Source organism: Hydra vulgaris, chromosome 02 (genome assembly GCF_038396675.1).
Source record: "Hydra vulgaris chromosome 02, alternate assembly HydraT2T_AEP".
NCBI lineage: Eukaryota > Metazoa > Cnidaria > Hydrozoa > Anthoathecata > Hydridae > Hydra > Hydra vulgaris.
In genome coordinates, this window is record NC_088921.1 from 45695017 (window position 1) to 45715000 (window position 19984).

The 19984-nt window shown below is 24.6% G+C and overlaps 1 protein-coding gene across 3 annotated transcripts in view; it reads left to right on the plus strand.

Moving 5' to 3' along the window:
* The window catches only part of LOC100202535 (calcineurin-binding protein cabin-1), a 114728-nt gene that overhangs the window by 57800 nt on the left and 36944 nt on the right, over positions 1 to 19984 (plus strand). For all 3 annotated transcript variants that reach the window (XM_065791088.1, XM_065791089.1, XM_065791090.1), the window contains 12 exons: positions 6666 to 6757; positions 10986 to 11104; positions 11245 to 11315; positions 11635 to 11713; positions 11975 to 12027; positions 16433 to 16504; positions 16681 to 16764; positions 16877 to 16980; positions 17083 to 17161; positions 18823 to 18911; positions 19165 to 19245; positions 19488 to 19587. In XM_065791088.1, the coding sequence (XP_065647160.1) occupies positions 6666 to 6757; positions 10986 to 11104; positions 11245 to 11315; positions 11635 to 11713; positions 11975 to 12027; positions 16433 to 16504; positions 16681 to 16764; positions 16877 to 16980; positions 17083 to 17161; positions 18823 to 18911; positions 19165 to 19245; positions 19488 to 19587 (1023 nt within the window). The remainder of the gene's footprint in view (positions 1 to 6665; positions 6758 to 10985; positions 11105 to 11244; positions 11316 to 11634; positions 11714 to 11974; positions 12028 to 16432; positions 16505 to 16680; positions 16765 to 16876; positions 16981 to 17082; positions 17162 to 18822; positions 18912 to 19164; positions 19246 to 19487; positions 19588 to 19984) is intronic.

The window sequence follows — 19984 nt, forward strand, 5'->3', positions numbered from 1 at the left end:
TATATTGCTAATTATTTTCATTGCAGTCAATACTCACATATATATATATATATATATATATATATATATATATATATATATATATATATATATATATTTTATTTCACCTCCCAAGGCCAATAAGGCCGCTACAGATGAGGAGGCTACTTGTGGTTGCAACCCTCTCTCAACTCTATAACTCCGAAACTTGAACCTTGACAAACAAGGTCGCTGCGCAGAGAAACAAGTTGAGCCTAGTACTTACAGGGACTTGGTGGGGATCCAACTCGAAACCTCTCACTTATAAAGCGAATGCTCTACCACAACACCACTACCGCATATATATATATATATATATATATATATATATATATATATATATATATATATATATATATATATATATATATATATGACAATATTTCATAATCAGTAGTTTTTATAGCTTTTATGTTTAGTAAATATCTTTATTTCTACATTTCTTGCTGTATTGTATTATAGTCATGAAAAAATTTATAATTTATAAAAGTAATATTAAAATTATATTATACTATTTTTGTTTTACAGTTTATAATTTTATTTTTAATTATAATATTAAAAATAATAATCTACAATTTCTACAATTTATATTAATTGCATCGACCTAAATAATGTAACTAAATAAGAAATAAATGTAACTAAATAAGTAATGCAACTAAATGTAAAAAATGTAAATGTAACTAAATGTAACTAAATAAGAAATAAAAGATTGTATTTTAAAATATGTAACTGAATCTTGTTTTCAAATAAATAATAAATAAAATGGGAAAAGTTGCTAAGTCCCTTAAAAGAAGAACTCGCTGAACAAGTTTTCGGTTTGCAGGGCTACCAAATGATTTTCCTGTTAGCGACCTTCCCATATTTAAACAAGTTATACGGTTTAGCTACAAACTCAATAAACAACTCACTGCCAAAAAAATAATTGATCAACAAATTATTTCTCAAATAAGCATTAAACTTATTGAGCTATGGAGAAAAGTGAACTCTAAACTCCCCTTGATCCACAAGAGAAGTATACGGAAAAAAGGAGTTACTTTTTAAAAATATTTGGTTTGCTGAACATAAAAAATCAAAAGGGGACAAATCCAGCATTGTTTATTTCGAGAAGAATTTTGATTCATTGTTTGATTTGTCTGCTTGTGATTGTGAACTACCTGTTGCTAATTTTGATGACAGGTATAATAAGAACTTCTTCATCGAGTTTTAAATTTAAATTATATTTTTATTAACTTATTAAATTCATATTTATTCTAAAATGTAAATAATATTTAACAACTTAATTAAATCATTTCTGGAGACTGGTTAGATGTGACATTTCTGCAGACTGGTTAGATGTGACATTAAAGGTTGTTTAAAAAAGCACATATTATGCAATTGTGATGAAGAAAAAAGTACAATTAAATATTTAGAAAGAAGTGTCTTAAATTGGTACTTAAATTGGTTTAACCAGTGCTATTGGGCTAGCACAACTGATATCTGATATATATATAACTGCAAGTATATTGTTTAATTCAAATATATTTAATTTTTGTTTAGTGTGATGACCCTTATTCTGATGATAACGATTGTGATGACGATGAAAGTAACAATGATCCAGATTTTTATTAAGAGATGTCTACTTTATACAATTACAAACACTTGCCTAACTTTTCAAAAACAGTAATACATTATGGAATTAGTAACAATGCCGCTGCTCATTTAGGTACAGGATTACTCATTGACTATGGCATAGTAACAGCTGCTGAAAGAACTATTATCATTACAGAAAAGAAAGTGAGGAGTTAAGAATACGAGAACAACTTGAAATTGATCATAGTCAAGAGGTTTTTCAATTAAAAGTTATCAGATTTTGATGATATAAAAGATAAAGAAATGCTTTTTCACACAGTTGCTTACAATTCAGAAGGTAAGCCCATTATAATACCTGGAATTGAAAAAGAAACACATCTCACTGCAGAAAGTGGAACAAAGACAAGAAAATATTTAATACATTATATTAATATTTAATAATATTTAACTTAATATTTAACATAATATTTAACACATAAAGTTATTACAAGTGGAACTGGAGTTTCCAAAGCAAATGCAACTAAAGAAGTTTTAAATGAGTTTTATAGCACCAAAACTCTTGAAACTGTGGTTCTTGACAATACAAGTTCAAATACTGGTACAGACAATGGTCTCGTTGTTAAGCTAGAAAAATTTATTAATAGAAAATTACATTTAGTTGGATGCCAACTACACCAAAATGAATTGCCATTAAGACAAGTAATTATTCTTCTTGAGGGAAACACAAATGATCCAAAGAAATATTGAGGTCCAGTTTATTCATCGGTTTCAGAAAACTCCATACATGAACTCCCTCTAATAGTTTTTTCTACAATAATGTCCAAAATTCAGTCATTTGTGGATGAATGTGTTGTTTCTGATTTAAGTAATGATCAAAGAAAATTATATGAATATACCATTGGTATATCTACAGGTAAAGTTTCAAAAAAATATGCAATCACAAAACCTGGACCTGTGAACCATGCAAGGTGGTTGACACTTGCATTACGGATTATGTATAAATATACTAGAGAAACAAATCCATTGGCAGAGTTGGTTATGATAGCGAAGTATATAGTCCAAGTATATTCTCCAATTTGGTTTGCTATAAAACAATCAGGTCATTATAAAGATTCAGCAAAAATTCTGTTTAAAATTGACTAAATTGCAAGATAAAAAGATACAAGAAGTCGTCTTTTAAAACTTAGCTGGAAATTCATTTTGCTGTTTACAGGAGAATTTTCTCTATTGCATGATAATGGATAATGAGAAAGTAAATTGTGACAAAGCCATAGATCGAATACTCATTATTAAGAAGCTAAATGAGGAAAATAGAATTTGTTCCTAAGCTTAAACTCAAAACAATAATGAAAAATTATTTTGATTGTAACTGCTGGATTGATCTTGTTCAAATATGCCAGATTGAAGTGGAACCTCCTACTACAATTTATTTTTCATCTGTTGAACTGATGAACGCAAAAGAATCTCAGTGAGTTGAATGTGCAGTTAAGTCAGTAACCGAAGCATCAAAACTGGTTTATGGTCTCAAAATAAGGCACCACTTTATTCTTACTAAAAGTGAGAGTAAGAAAGAAAATCATAGAAATGTTACCAAAAGCAATTATTTTGTTCCAAGCATTTAAAAAAAAACTGTTTAATGTAATTCTTGTAATATTAATTATAATAAGAACAATTTATTTATATAAATTTATAAAATTGAATTTATATTAGTTAAGGTTTAAATATTAAAAAATGAATTGATTCATTTTTTTAAAGGAAAATAAAAGGGTTAAAAAATAAAATCATTTTTAAACCTCTTTTTTCGCTTTCTTGTTCCCTAAAATAAATTTTTTTTTTAATATATCGATCATAGCAGTAGTTAGGATTCCCTACACAACTTCACTATATGGAAGAGGGGGTAGCCTGAACTCGCTGTTCTTTTATTAATTTTTTTTAGCAATACCTATAAAGAGAAAGTCCTTGGGGGCATGGAGAGCCATCACGTTGCCTAAGTAAAACCCTGATTGGCGCCCCTATTATTTTAAATGTTTCTATATCAGTGAAGGACCTTATTTTTTTACGTAACTTTTCTTTGGCACCCTTTGGACATCTGCTGCCACTAGTCATGATTTGCTTTTATTATATTATTGTCTTGGATGCTTAAAAGTGTTAATTTGTGACTAGCATGTTCAGCACCCCCTATCACCCTAATATTACATGGGTGGTTGGCTGTAAAATATTTACAATAATGTTATTTGCTATCAGTGATAGCAAACAACATTATTATAAGCCTTAAACATTAGATTTGAACCAGTTTTTATTTTTTATTCAACAAAAGTTTATGTATTCGCACAAAAATACCCAACTTTATCCATTTTTAAATGTTAAAGCTCTGGTTGTCAGAAAGTTTTTCTGTATTTTGTTGACAAAAGAAAAATTAAAATGCAAGACCGGAATTTTTTTTTTAACTGATAGACTGCTTGACCCAACCAAACTCTCAGTCGATGTAGCAGCACTCCATTGCGAGTCAGGCTAATTGTCAGTCGATGTAGCAGCACTTCGTTGCAGTCAGGCTATAAGATAATCGATGTAGCAACACTCCATGCATGATTTACAGTAAAAATAAATAAAGATAAAAACATTTTATTAAAAAATATAAAGATAAAAACATTTTATTAAAAAAAAATAAAAATAAAAACATTGTTTATATTATTAAAAACATTTAGGATGTTTCAAAAACATTTAGGATGTTTCAAAAACATTCAGAATGTTTATAAAAACATTCTGGTCAATTAAATTTGCGTTTTTGCAGTTTTTTAAAAAAATGATTAATTTGTAATTAGATTAATGGTTTTAACTTTCTGACAACACGGAAATGTTGGACAAAAGTCAAAAGTAATTAAAAGTGACGTATTTGTTGGCATAAGAATCATTTTTTACCTTCGTACTCCCAAATGCAACAATTTATAGAACTATATATATTCCTATAGTAAAGGTCTTAAACATACCATTTGTGGTAAACAACAGGACTACTCTATGATATCTAACATGAAAAAATTAAGTAAGGATTATGTCAAAATGCATAATTTTAATTGAGGAGAGCAATTAAATTTATAGTTTTTTGAAAAACCACAAAAATTAAAAGACTAAAGTGTTTTAAAAAATAAAAAATATATTAAAAGACTAGAGTGTTTTAAAACCACAAAAATTAGAAGAATAGAGTGTTTAAAAAAATGTTTTTATTATAATTTTTTTACTGTAAAACATGCCTAGAGTGTAGCTACATTGACAATCTTATAACCTGCTACTGCAAGAGAGTGCTGCTACATTGACTATCTTATAGCCTGATGCTACAAGGAAGTGTTGCTACATCAACTGAAGGATTGATTTGCCGGGAAGTCTATCAAATAATAATAATAAAAATAATAATAAAAATTTAAACCTTTTCCAGTTTTTTAAATAAATTTTAAAAAAAGGATTTTTTTTTCTAAATTTTTAAATTAAAAATACACCACTACCAGGTGTAGTGGTCGAGCACTTACCTCAAAAGCGAGAACCAGCCACATACCTGGTAGTACTGCGCTCAACTTGGCATGGTGGATGGAAATTAAAAGTATATATATATATATGTTATATATATATATATATATATATATATATATATATATATGTATATATATATATATATATATATATATATATATATATATATATATATATATATATATATATATATATATATATATATATATATATATATATATATATATATATATAGTTATAATTATCAGTTAAAGTTAAAAGTTCACTTATTCTGATGGTCTGATTTCCTAATTTTTGTTGGTTTGAAATGTAGTACTCAAAAACATGTATTTGGTCAGACTTGAATTTTCAATAATGTTGATATGATGAAATTATTAGGAAAGATTTTTAACAATTTAATATGACAACATATATTTGAAGATAAAAAGTAAAAACAGTAAAAAATATAAATAACTCCATAACTAATTATAAATTAGATTTTCAAACATATCATCAAAATATATCTTTGGTTTTGAGGGTATTTTTCTATAGACAAAGATACACAATTATTTATTTTGCAAATGAATAGCTGTATATCTCTGTTTATTGCCTCAAGACCTTTTTCTAATAAATATATTGTTTGCTTCTTTATTTGACCATCCTCTGATAATTTGCCAAAGCTGTAACCATCATGAAGATTAATTAATTTAGAATGTTGTAGTTCAGAGCAATAAAGGACCCCATGCAGAGTTTTGTTACTTTGTGCCCATGCCATTTTTGTAAAAATATTAGGTATAGCATTATAATATAATTCCTGAAAGTTATCAATTTTAATTTAATTTTAGTTAAACATGTTCTTTTATTTTAATTAAAACCCTGATTCTTGCATTACATATTGGTTCACTAAGTGGTCCTATTTTTTCACCCCAAATTCTGTATGCCCTATTTTTTCATCCTAAAGTCTTAAATCTACATGACACCAGACTGTAGTTTTGAAATATATATATATATATATATATACACACACACACACACACGCGCGCGTGCACACACAAACACAAATGTCTGTGTGTACTTAGCCTTGCATGAAGTGTCATTAATGACATCATCTGTTTGGATTTGGGCAGGTCAATCAAGATATAAGGTACTTATAGCAAATAAAATTTTATTTTATTTATTATTCTTTCTTTTATTACTTTTATATCTTAGAATCTGCCAAAAATAAAGTTGAGTTTAAAACTTAAAGTGTGCAAAATATATAAGGACTGTGCTGAAATCTATATATCGTATATATGATCAGTATACAATAAAGGTTTTTACAATAAAATAAGTCTCTTTCTTAAGTACAATAACATAAGTCTCTTTCTATGACAATTTTGGTGCATCAATACCTCAAACTTTAATGTGAATAATTTTTAAAAAATAATTTTTAAAAAACCGCTAAAATAACTTTGATGAATATTCTTTTAGATTTTTTTTTTAATTTTATTTATTGTAATTCTTTTGCATTTTACATCGCGATTTAATCATTTAAAAGTAATTTTTTAATTAATATAGTGAAAAAACTTTTGTTTTAGATGATTCTTTTTGCTTTGGAGTTAGAACTAGAGCAATTGATCATGATGATGGAAACAGAAAAAAGAGAATCACCTGCATCTTCTCCTTTAAAGTAAATTTAAGATTTTTAAACTATTTAGTGTAATTTTCTCTCTTTGGTTTAAAAATTAAAAAAAAATGATTGAAGTTAACCAAAACATTTTTTTTTCTTTATATTTTATAAAATTTAATTATATTTTTGATTTAATGCAAATTAATTCTATTAAGTATCATAAAATATTAAGTATCATACAATATTAATTCTATTAAGTATTGTGCAATATTAAATCCATTAAGTATCATACAGTATTAATTCTATTAAGTATCGTACAATATTAAACCCATTAAGTATCATACAATATTAAGTATCATACAATATTAATTCTATTAAGTATCGTACAATATTAAATCCATTAAGTATCATACAATGTAAGTACAATAAGTAATAGTAAGTAATATTAATAATAAATATTAAAACAAAAAATCTTAATTATAATGAAATGCATATTTTAATAAATTGTTTTTAAAGATTTTGTTATGATGAATTAAAATAATTGTTGGTATTATTTTAGTTAATAAAATTATTGGTAGAATTAATGGCATTTTTAATTTATAGAAATTAACTAATTTCTATAAATTAAAAAAAAAAAAAAAAAAAGAAAGAATAGATGAAAATATAAAAAAAATTTAAAGTTGAACAACAAAGTGAAACTAAATAGATTGATAAATTATTAAAGTCTTTTATAAATGAATGTTTTAAATAAAAATTTATGTTAAAAAAATAGTTTAAAAAGTCCTCCTATACTCAAGCTGCAAAAAATTTTTTTAAGGCATTTATAAACTTGGAGCGTTAATTCATAATTTTTTTAAATGTAGAAATGTCATTAGTCAATACTTTGAGTTCTGGCAAAAATACCACTAATTCACAGAATCTAACTTTATGTTCAGGGTTATAACTTTATAAACTCCAGATAAAGTTCCTTTATAGGAACTGATAGGAATTTTTTTTTTATTATTTTTTTTTTTTAATTTTAATTCACTGCCAACAACGCTTCAAGCAATATCTATTATATTGGGAGTTACTAGATAACAAAGAATGGATTTCAAAAGCAAGGAAACAGATGACAAAAGACATGAATAGTTGTAGATGTAAGAGTCAGAAAAACATAATGATGGAAGAGAGTTCCAAAGAGTTTAAGTCTGGTGAAAAAAACTAGACAAATATAAGTTTTTAAAGCATGCAGGGACAGATTGACGTAGGGTTAATCTCTCTCTGTAATCTGTTACAGAAGTAAGATCAGACTCAAGATCAGCTGCCTGTTCTAAGCAATCGAAAAGATAATACTTTTTGTCAAGACAAGAATAAAAGTTGACTTCAAAATACTAATCAAACGATAGTTGGAGAAGTCAAAATGTTCTCCAGAGTTTTTAAAAATTGGAACCACAGCCATTTTCCAGCATGCAGGAAAGCAAGATTCATTCAAGCACTTATTAAATAATTTAGAGATTTAGAATTTAGAGATAATTTAGAGCTGTAGTAGAGTTTAATTGATATAGACTTAAATTTTTGAGAGAAGGTGTTTCCTTTTTTTTTATTTATATTCTAATACAAATATTTAAATATGCAGGACAGACAGCATTTATTTTTAATATAAGAATAATAATAAAAATATTTTTTGTTTCCTAAACTAATTATTGGCTTTGTTCATATGAAATCACTTAATTTTTCAAAAGTAACTCAGAGTACCACCACAGATATATTTCAAACTTTAACACCTACATTTTTTATTAAATCTGAAAAATCCTGAAAATTTCAGCTTCATTGACCAATTTGTTCAAAAATTATGATTGAGTCAATATGGATTTGTTACTCAAATTGGAAAAATTGTAGTATCAACAGCTTACATTAATTTTTTGACATTATTTTTGACAGACTAAATTTGTATGTAAAAATGATGATCAGAAATTTTCTATATTATTTCTTCTTTAGCAACTTCGTCTTGACTAACTTCTGTAATTTGTTCAAGTTTGAGTTCATACATACAGTTTGTACAAAGTTTTTGACCAGGTTTGATCTTAAGTTGATTTGCTGTTGATATGTTGGTTTTTTTCAAAAAAGTATATCCTATTCTTTGAATTTAAACTTCAACAATAGTGTTCATAGCCTTTTAGTTTTTATTGATCGTGCCATTTTACAGTTTTTTTACAATCTTTTTTAAAAATTTTCCTCACAACATTTCTTTAAAAAAATTAAATGGAGTGTTAAAAAATCTAAGTAAAACTTTTTTTTATTTTTTACTATTTCCAGGATTAAAATGTAAAATTCAAATATATATCTGTCTAAAATAAATATCAATACACATTTCTTTATAATTATTTCTACATAATCAAAACTTTTTGGTTCTTACAATATTAGAATAAAATAGCAATATTAGAATAAATTACTAAAATCAATATTAGTATACTAAATTATAATTTAATAATAAAATAATTTAAATTAAATACTAAATTATTAATCTTAGAATACAATATCAGGGTTCGAAATAGGTGCTAATCTGGTACTTATTTTGTAAATAAACAATATTAAAATAGAATTCAATCAAAAAAGACAATACTGTGAAGATTTAGATTTTAATACAAACTGTTAATAGAATTAAAATGTTTTATATTTAGATTATGGCCACATTAAATTATAATTATGTTTTATATTTAGATTATTATAAATTATAAAGTTATAATTATTTTATTTGCACAAAATGAAACAAATACATATTTGTAAATCATATTAAATTGAATAGAGACACTAATTATTAATTATCTTTCTCTATGTATGAACTGTAGCACATCAAAGTTAAACAATTTTACAAATATTGTATTATTTAGCAACTTTTAGGTACAATAATTCAAAAATTGTTGAATATCAATCAAAAACACTTGCATAAATGGATTATTTGGGTGAATAACTAATAATATACAAAATTTCTGGTCATCTTTTTTATTTACAAATTTATAGTGTCAAAAATAATGTCAAAAAATTAATGTAAGCTCTTGATACTCAAATTTTGGTCAATATTGACTCAATCATAACTTTTAAACAATTAAGCTGAAATTTTCAGGGTTTTTTCAGATTTCATGAAATATGTAGGTGGTCAAAATTTGAAGTATGTCTGTGGTGGTACTCTGAGATACTTTTGAAAAACATAGTGATTTCATATGAATTAGGCCAAAGACTAGTTTAGGAAATGAAAAAAATTTTTATTATTAGCCTAATCTTAAAAATGTTGTCTGTCCTACATATTTAAATTTTTGTATAAAAATGTACAATTAATTATTAGAAGTCACATCGCATCTCCCTTAACAACGGACTTAATAACATCAACGTAATAGACATAATAGTATGTATTGAAAATATATCTTCTAATCTATTATCCTTTGCTCTGTCAAAAAATGAGTGGTATTAAAGTATGAATGGTTCCTAGTTTAGACAATTTCTGTGGACATTTTTTGAACATTGCAGAAAACAATACCTTTTTTGTCAATATGCTTGTCATAAAACCACAAAGTGATGTTAAATATTTTTAAAATTTTTTAATTTTTTTAAGGTAATTTTAAAATAGTAGGGTTATTTAATCGATCCAAAATCATTTTAATTTGTTAATCCAGGAATATTATATCTCAATCTTACTTTATATGGAGATTCGGACACTTCACCACTTTCACTTTTTATTGAAATTTCAGCTGTAAACTTTCAAATCATTATAATTGTCAAATTATTCTGCTTAAGTAAATAATTTTTATTTATTTTACAAGTGTATGTTGAGATCTAATAAGATTAGAATAAGCCTAGATTTTATATAAACATTTTTATAATTTAATAAGTGTCTCTATACGAGACATATTGGTTTACTAGTTCAGTCTCTATTTAGTTCAGCCTCTATTTAAATAGCATTTTAGCCAATTGTTATTTCTCAACTATGGTTAAAAAATAATGATTTAGATAGTGTATACAAAATGGTTTACAAAATAGTTCTTTCTTTTATATTTGAAAATAGAAATCATATGAGTAAGTTTTAAATCAATTAAAATTAAATAAAAAAATGACTTCAAAATATCGTTTCACTTACAACATGAATTAATATCAGGTATATCTAATTTTAAATAGTGTTATTATGGTTTAAAAATATTTATTTTCAGTATAATAAATGCTTTAGGTAAAATAGATTAAAATTATAATAAAAAAATAAGAATAGATAAAAAAAAAAATATGTAAGATGTACATATATATATTTTATTTTTTTTAGAAGTTTGAACAGCAGAAAATTAATAGCAACAGATTTTTTGACTGACTTTCATTATTTATCTTTTTTGGGTGCACATAATTCTATAATAGCTGAACAAGATTTCAAATTTAGAACAAGATGTGTGTGTTTTTATTTTAGTTGTATTGACTTTATTATATTTTTAATTGTGTGAAATTTTAGTTATTTTAGATTTTAATTGTGAGAAATTTCTATAGAAAGAATTTTAATTAGCATTTTGCATATTTATTTTTTGATGTAGTTTATTGGCTTCATGCAAATTATTGCATTATGCAAAATGAAATTACTCAAGCTGTGAATGCTCTTAATAATGTAAGATTTTTTTTCCTTGTTTTCAAAATGATTACAACGTAATTATTCTGATAATAAAAGGGTTCTTTTTTAATAACTTTTTCAAAAACTTTTTTATTATAAAATTTTATAATAGAGTGCTTATAAATTTTTATAATAGAGTACTTATAATTACAATTTTAAAGTTGTTATTTTATGTTTACATCTTTTTGTTATAGGCTGCTTACCTCTTTAACTATATGATAATTACACCTTTGGTGCTATCACCCTTTAGCTATATGATAATTACACCTAGGGTGTTTACCCTTTTGGCTATATGATAACTACACCTTATTTTTAGTGTACTTATACCTTATCAATTTCATCATTAGAAGAAATATCTATATCAAATTGTTGCAGAGATAATATTATCAATCAACGTAAAACATATGTTTTTCTTTTTGTTAACTGTTGTTTGTTTGTTTTGTTTTTTTTAAATAAAAAATGTTTTATTGGTAATTTTTTAAAGTCTCTTTTTTTTTTTGAGTTTTATCCTTATTTTAGTTTTTAAAAAAATAAAAAGTTGCTATTGTTTGGCAAAAACTTTATTTTTTTATTTAATTTTTTTCTCTTTAGTAATTTAGTACCAAAGTGATACCCTAGTGCTAATCAAGTAACTGGTAAAATAATTTTGTTTTTAGGAACAATTATGAAGAAATTAGAATTTGTACAGCAAAGTCAAACACTTGATGAGGTACAGGTCCCTTTCATAAGTGTGTTTTAGTGTTCATAGAAGTTTCATACAATTATTTACTATTCTTTGAAATAAATAACATCTTCAAAATTCAAAGCAAAAAATGAAGCAATAGAATTACAATATGAATCAAACTATGCCTGATTTTGATTACTGACAGGCAAATTCATGGTTTTTATACAGAAATTCAAAATTAATATTTCAAGAATGGCTTAATTGATTTTGATAGTTTTAAAATTTTTTCGAGACAAGTTTTTTTCAGAGGTTTTTAGAGGTGCCTTGGGTAGGTTTGCTGACATAATAGGAGTTACATCCAGCAAAAACAAATCTATAGATTTTAACTTTTATAATAAATGATTTGAAATCTTTAGGGAGGAGCAGGAATAATTGGAAAAAAACTAATCATAAATAATTGGAAAAAAACTAATCAAAAAATTTTTAATAAATAAACATAAATTTTACAGTGATCAACAATATCTTTTTACAATTTTTCAAAAGCTATATATTTTTTTGGTCAAATCAGATGTTTTTTGCAACAAAAAAGATTGAATAGCCAAGATAGATACGCATTTGATTTGAGTACTTACAATAGATTCCAAATAAAAACAAAGTTTTAAAAACTGCTGGTAGTTTTAAAAGTTTTGTCTATTAGCAAATATTTAAGGCTTACTTTATGTAAGATTTATTTTGTTTGCAAAAGAAGTAAAAATTATAAAAAGTAGTATGAAGATAGTTTGAAATTTTCTGGTTCAAATGGTTAAAGAAATTAGAGTATGTCTGTTATTGTTAAAATCAAATAAAATATCATTTTCTAAGAAGAAAAAAAAATGACAAAAAACATAAAAAATGGTATTAACATTTTCAAAAAATTTGTTTGACCTCATTTTTAACCCACTTGTCTTCAAAATTAACAATATCAATTAAATTTTGTATGTAGGTGTGTGTGTGTGTACATGCGTGTATATAAGTATATATATGTGTGTGTTTGTGTGTGTGTATATATATATATATATATATATATATATATATATATATATATATATATATATATATATATATATATATATATATATATATATATATATATATATATATATACACACACACACACATATACACAGTGGTCGGCCATCACATTATTACCACCTGTAATTTTTTGTAAATATTGTGTAAAAAGGAATGTTTAGGCAAAATGAAAAATAATGGTGCAATTTAAAGCTTGCTCTTTTATTTATAAAGTTATACTTGATAAAAAATAAACAATTAAAACTAAACATTTTGAATATTTATTGGTTATTACAATAAATTATATAAAAAATATATAAAGTATTAATATTTTGTGAAACCGCCCTTGTTTACAATGACTGCTTCGATGCGTCGTGGCATGCTTGTAATTGATTTTTTTATAGTTTCTGTCAACTCTGGGTTATTGTCTGGGTTTATTAGCCAGATCCTGATAATCTCTTCCATAAGATCTTGCTTGTTTGTAAGAATTTTTTTTTTCCTTTCTCTTGCTTTACTATTTCCCAAATATTTTCTATGGGGTTAAGATCAGTTGAGTTGCCTGGCCATGACAATACATAAACTTTTTTTCTATTTTAAATAAGCCATAACACTTTTAGCTGTGTGGCAAGTTGCACCATCTTGCATAAGTATAAGGTTTTTGGCATTTTTTGACCAATCTGCCATTTGGGGAAACAACTGATTCTCCAGAACTTTTTTATACTGGTCATACATATACACAGCTTCATGAAAGTTTGACCATTAAGTTTTGTGACTTTTTTCTATTTTCCAGGCATTTTGGTTAATACAGTTTGCTCTTGGTGTTGTCTTGCGTTTAGAATATGGTCTTGTTAGACCAAACTCTTTCCCTGTATCAATTTTTTTCTCACTCTCATTGTGGATTGGTGAGAAAACTTCACAATTTGTGCAATTTTTTGCTGAGAATTTTTTGTATTTTGTAAAAGACATCTGGTTTGACTTAATTTTGCTGGTGTAGTATCATATTTTTTCCCCATAACTGAAAATTTAAATAAAGAACTTTAAAAAATGGCTAGATTTGGGTGTCTTTACATAAACAGAAAAAAAAAGCATAAAATCCTTTATTTAAAGATAATGTCCTAATGATTATTATCAAGTTAAAAAAAATAATTAAGTAAATAAAGCACAGATGCTTTAAATTAAAATCAATCACATTAAAACTTCAATTAAACTAACAACTAAAAATAACCATAAATTGTCCAATATGCACATATTTGACTATGACATGTGATTGCTGACAGCCAGAATTACCAATTTATAAAATTTTTATTAAATAATTCTAAGAATGGAAATAAATTAACATGTAACAAAAAATAATATTATATTTATTTTATCATATGTGGGTTTAAGTAATCTATTTGAAATAAATAATAATAAAAACCTGTGGTCCTAAATCCTAATGTGATGGCGGACCACTGTGTGTATATATATATCTTATACTGCTGATTTAGGTGAGCAGTGTAATGTCATACTGAAATAGCTTGCTGTCGGGAGCTCAGTACATCGGCTAACAAATAGCCTAACTTGCAGTGGAGTGCTGCTACATCAACTGAGGGTTTGGCATGAGGCAGCTAATTTTTCATTCATTATTCTTTGTTTTTTTCTTCTTTTTCTGAAAAACCTGTATCGATTTAGATAAGCAAAAAAAGTGAGCAAGTGCTCACATAAATAAGCTATAGTGTATATATATATATATATATATATATATATATATATATATATATATATATATATATATATATATATATATATATATATATATATATATATATATATATATATATATATATATAAAGGCACAACAAATCAACGAACATGCGAGCGTTTGTTAAAAAAAAGACAAAAATAAATGTCACGTTTCTTTACTTTTACTTTTTTCATATGCCAGTCTTCAGTCCATTTCACAGCTGCATCAATGTCTTTTTGAAATGAAAAGCTATCTAATGGATTTTTTATGATCGCAATAAGTTTTGTATCATCTACAAAAAGCCTTATGAAATTTGTCATTACTTCTGGCATATCATTAATAAATATAACAAAAAACAGTGGTCCTAAAATAGAACCCTGTTGAATTCTGCTAACTACATTGCACCAATCGGAACAATAGTTAACCTCTGTTTCCTCCCTTTAATGAATGAGCTACACCATTTAAGACAATAGATAGTTTTTTATTTATAAAAAAAAACATCTTTATAAAAACAATTAGTTACTAAAATTTAAAATGTTTTTTCAAAAGAAGCCACACTTTAACATGATAACTTTCTTTAATAGCATTACTTTTAAGTTAAATAACTAAGTATGCAACTAAAGATAGTAATTTTGTTTTAGCATTGTTTTTACATGTGTTTACACAAACACCCATAATTTTAGTTTAAATGAATGCATTTACTTTAAAGAAACCATGCTAAAACATTGCTTTGTTCAAGAGCCTGCTTTTTTTTTAACTTTCTTATTATCGTTAAAGTGAAGTAATGTTTGTTTGCTTACCCTGTTAAAAGTTTTAAAAAGATTTTTTAAGTTTTGCTGAAATATATATAATTCAATAAAATATAAAACTATTATGTTTGTTATAGTTTTCAATTTTTATTGTGTGTTTAACAGCACCAATAATATGATATTTGTATTATTAAATACCTAATACTATAATTATAATAATAATATTATTATGATATTATTATAATATCAATAATAAGTATTTAATAATAACCTAATATGATAACTTATCAAATACTTAATATTATATTATTATTTTAATGGTTTGAAAAAAGAAATGTCAACTTTTATTCTTAGTTCTCTTTTATTTTAATTTCTTCAATTTTATACGTTTTTTTCATAAGTAAATAAATTTAACAAACTAGATTGAGAAAAATTCACTATTTTGTATTAATGGAAAAAAGTTTACAGTCATAAGGTTATTGCATATTAATTATTTTTAATTATTTTTAATTAAGTTTCGAATTAATAAAAAATTGATAAAATTCAATAAACATCTTTGATATATCTAATAACTTATTAACTAGAATAAAAGTTGTTAGAAAATAAAACACCCTTATAATTTAATAAAAAATTATTTGAATAAAAAAAAATTAAAAATTGAAAGAATTAACAATAAAACTGGCTCATTTGACATATACCTCTTAATTTAGATGTTCGTCAATAAATAAAGATATGAACGTCAACATTTATTTAAAAAAAAAAAAAGATTTGCCGCGCCCTGTATATATTTATACATATATATATATATATATATATATATATATATATATATATATATATATATATATATATATATATATATATATATATATATATATATATATATATATATATATATGTATGTATATATATATATATTTGTTTACAGATTCAGGTTACCTTTAATGCTGGAAAATATGAAGAAGTTATTGATCTCTTAAAGTTAGCAATCAATGAAAAGGTTTTTTTTATGGAGTTAATTATTTTTGAGTTTGGTTAAATAATTTAATGAATAAATTAAAAAGTTATTGGGTAAATTTATGTTTAATAAATTTATTGCTGTGTTTTATTTAATATTTGTTTTGTTTTTACTCATTAAAATTTAATTAATATGAGAGTTTGAACAAATACATTTAGATAGGAAAAACAGTTTTAACAACAGAAAGGCCTTTACAACTTGTTCTCTTGCTTGAATCCTATTTGAAAACTGGGCAAATTAGGGTAATTAATTTAATTGTAAATCTGTAAATTTTGTTTATATTATTTGTTTTTTTTATGCTATATTTAAAAATTCTTAAAAAAAAAGTCATAAAGTTTATCTTTTAATTTAAAGAATTGCATAGAATGTTGTTTAATTGCATTAAATGAAGCAGTTACTTCTGGTATATCTGATCTTTGGAGAGTTCATTTGAATCATCTGCTTGTTCTTGTTTTTGAGTATGCACATAGTTTTAATAATAAGAAAGTTTTTTCTTTCTTATTTTTATTGATTATTTCTTTTTATTTTGAAATATTTTAAGTTATTTTTTTTTTGCATAGTTGTTTTTCAGATACACTGTTCCATTATGATTATTTGTTATTGAAGGACAAACAAGTATTTGCTGACAGCTTTATAAAGGTAAGTTTTACATATATAGTATTGTCATTTCTGATTAATCAAAAATATGTGTTTGAACTCTTTACAATCTCAAAGTTCAAAAAAATTTTAAAGCTTGTTGTACTCAGGGCCACGAATTTTTAAATCCTTCTGCAAGACAGACTGTTATATTTTAAGTCAATATACCTATATTAATACAAAGTAATTAGTATAGAAATATGATATCAGTTTCATAATTTTTAGATAAGTCCAGGGCATTGAATTATGGCATTAAAAAAATGCGGCCTTATATTCACAAAGTTCCCCTATATAATACTAAGGAGGCACAAACAACAACCTATAAGTAGATTTAAGAAGACCCAATACAAAGAAAGAATCTAACACAGGTTTACATCTACATCATCTTATTAGATGAAGGTACAGAAATCTTCTCCTAAACCTTAAGGTTTTTGCCGAGGAGACTATTTAGAAGACAGTAACCAGATACATAAGTCAAAGATGTGTATTTATTAAGACACCATCTTCAGCTGTTAATCTTGCAAAAATTGAAAGAAATTTTTTTTTAATTTTATTGATGAGAGTTATGACCAGTCTCTTCCCTTTAAAATATTTGTTAATAAATTTCATAGAAGTTATTTCCATTACATAAACTGGAGACAGAAGAGCTATATATGTGTGTGTGTATATATATATATATATATATATATATATATATATATATATATATATATATATATATATATATATATATATATATATATGTATATATAATATTTAAAATACTTTTCAAGCAAATAATTGCCAGTTACTAACTCATAAAACAACCTACAAATTTTTATAGGTTAAATATAAATGCATATAATCATTTCAAAGTTTAAAATTTTTTTTTTTTAATTTACTATATATACTATAATAGCTACTATATATTGTAAAAAATGCCAAATATTGTAAAAAATCTATATAAAGTATTGACCATATAGATTACATTTATAATAGATTGTGCAGAGAAAAGAATAGGGTTAAAACACATTAAAAGTCAATTAGCAAAATTAAAACCATGTTAAATTAATGCAGTGTTTTTCAAAAAATGCTAAGAAATTTAGTTGTGGTCAATCTTTTGTGTCAAAAAAATTTAAATAATAAGAATGCTAATTTTGTTTGTAAAAAAAGAGAAACCTTAAAATCTTGCAAAATACATGCCAATTGAAGACTTTTGAAGTTTTTTTAATGATGAAGTTAGGAAAAACTGGCATCCTAAAATGTTTAGTATACAAAAGAAGGTGAAGAAGGAAATGTTGTTATGAGAAGGTTCAAAGGCAAAAAAATTTTTACCCATAAAAGACATTAAAAAAACATTCAATTAAGAATTTAAACTACAAGCACAACCCATATCACAACTTGAATCCAAGTATGACTCAAATCATAATTTTTTTTATTCAATAGATATCCTAGTATCTTTGATAAAAACTAAAGTTAAGTTCAGTCAGAGATTTTTAGTTTTGTCAATATTTAAATTTTGATTTTAAAATGGCAATTAAAACTTTTTGCCATTAAAGTATTAAAACTAATTTGTTTTATTAAAATTATAGTTAATTAGTTAAAATATTATCTTGATTACCTGACTTGATTTCTACAGCTTTATATGATTTCAATTTTAAAAGTTGTTTTGTTCATTTTTATAGATTATAGAGATATCAATGACAATTGAGCAAATTGAGAATCATTGTGTTTCAACCTTGCCTTGGATACTGCTTCATAAACTTTTAAAATTGTTTGTATTTTTTTTTTTTTTTTTTCAATCATTTAATAAAACATTTTTACTTAAACAATTTGGTTTTATTATTATAAAAGTTTTTTTTTTTAATTTTTATAAATATTTCTAAATATCACCATTAAAAAGATCATAAAAAGCCAAATGGGCACTTGCACCATAAAAGTATAATATCCAAAATGCTCAAAAACCAAAATTTGTTAAAACAATGATTTTCAAATTAAAATGTTGTTACATTTCTGCATTGTTTTAGTGATTTGTGTTTGAACAAAGAAAATACTGGTACTCATTCTTTAATCGAGTTCTTAAGAACAGCTCATGATTATCTAGGAAGGTTAATTGTTTTTTGTTTTTTTAACTGTTGTCAAAATATTTAAATACTTTATATAGAGTACAATTATAATCCATTTTAAATGAATTACAATTTAAAAAATTTCACTCCAGCTTCACTCCAGTTTTCACGTCTAGCTTTGTGTAGTTTTTATTTTAGTTTTAGAAGTATTTTAGAATTTCTTGTATTTAAATTGATTTACATTGTTATTTATATTTGTTAAAAAAAACTATATACAATAACAGAAAACACTGGTGTTGTCATGACAAAGGAATGTTTCTACAGTATTTTATTAAAGAATTGCAAGAAATGAACACATACAATTTAAAATTGCATGAAAAAGAGGTAAAAGTTCATTGTTTCTATAAACTGCATTCAACACTATTGTTTTGTCTCTAAATTACAAATATTTATAGGTATGTAGAACTGATTACTTAACAAAGTAGGGTATGGTAATTCATGGGCATAATGATACTGGGGCATAATGTTTTCTTAAGGTTGTTTAAAAATCTATATTTGCATTTGTAAATAGTGATCTTTTATATGGGCTTACATTGCATAAGTGTATTTTTTGTAGAAAAGCTACACTTATATCAAGTTTATATCTAGTTGATCAGTTTTTATCTGTTTGTAACTGTCTAACTTTTTATATATAGCTGTTGTATTTATAAAAATAAGTGACTTATTATTATTTTTATTATTATTATTGTTATCATTATTTTGCATTATTATCGTTATTGTT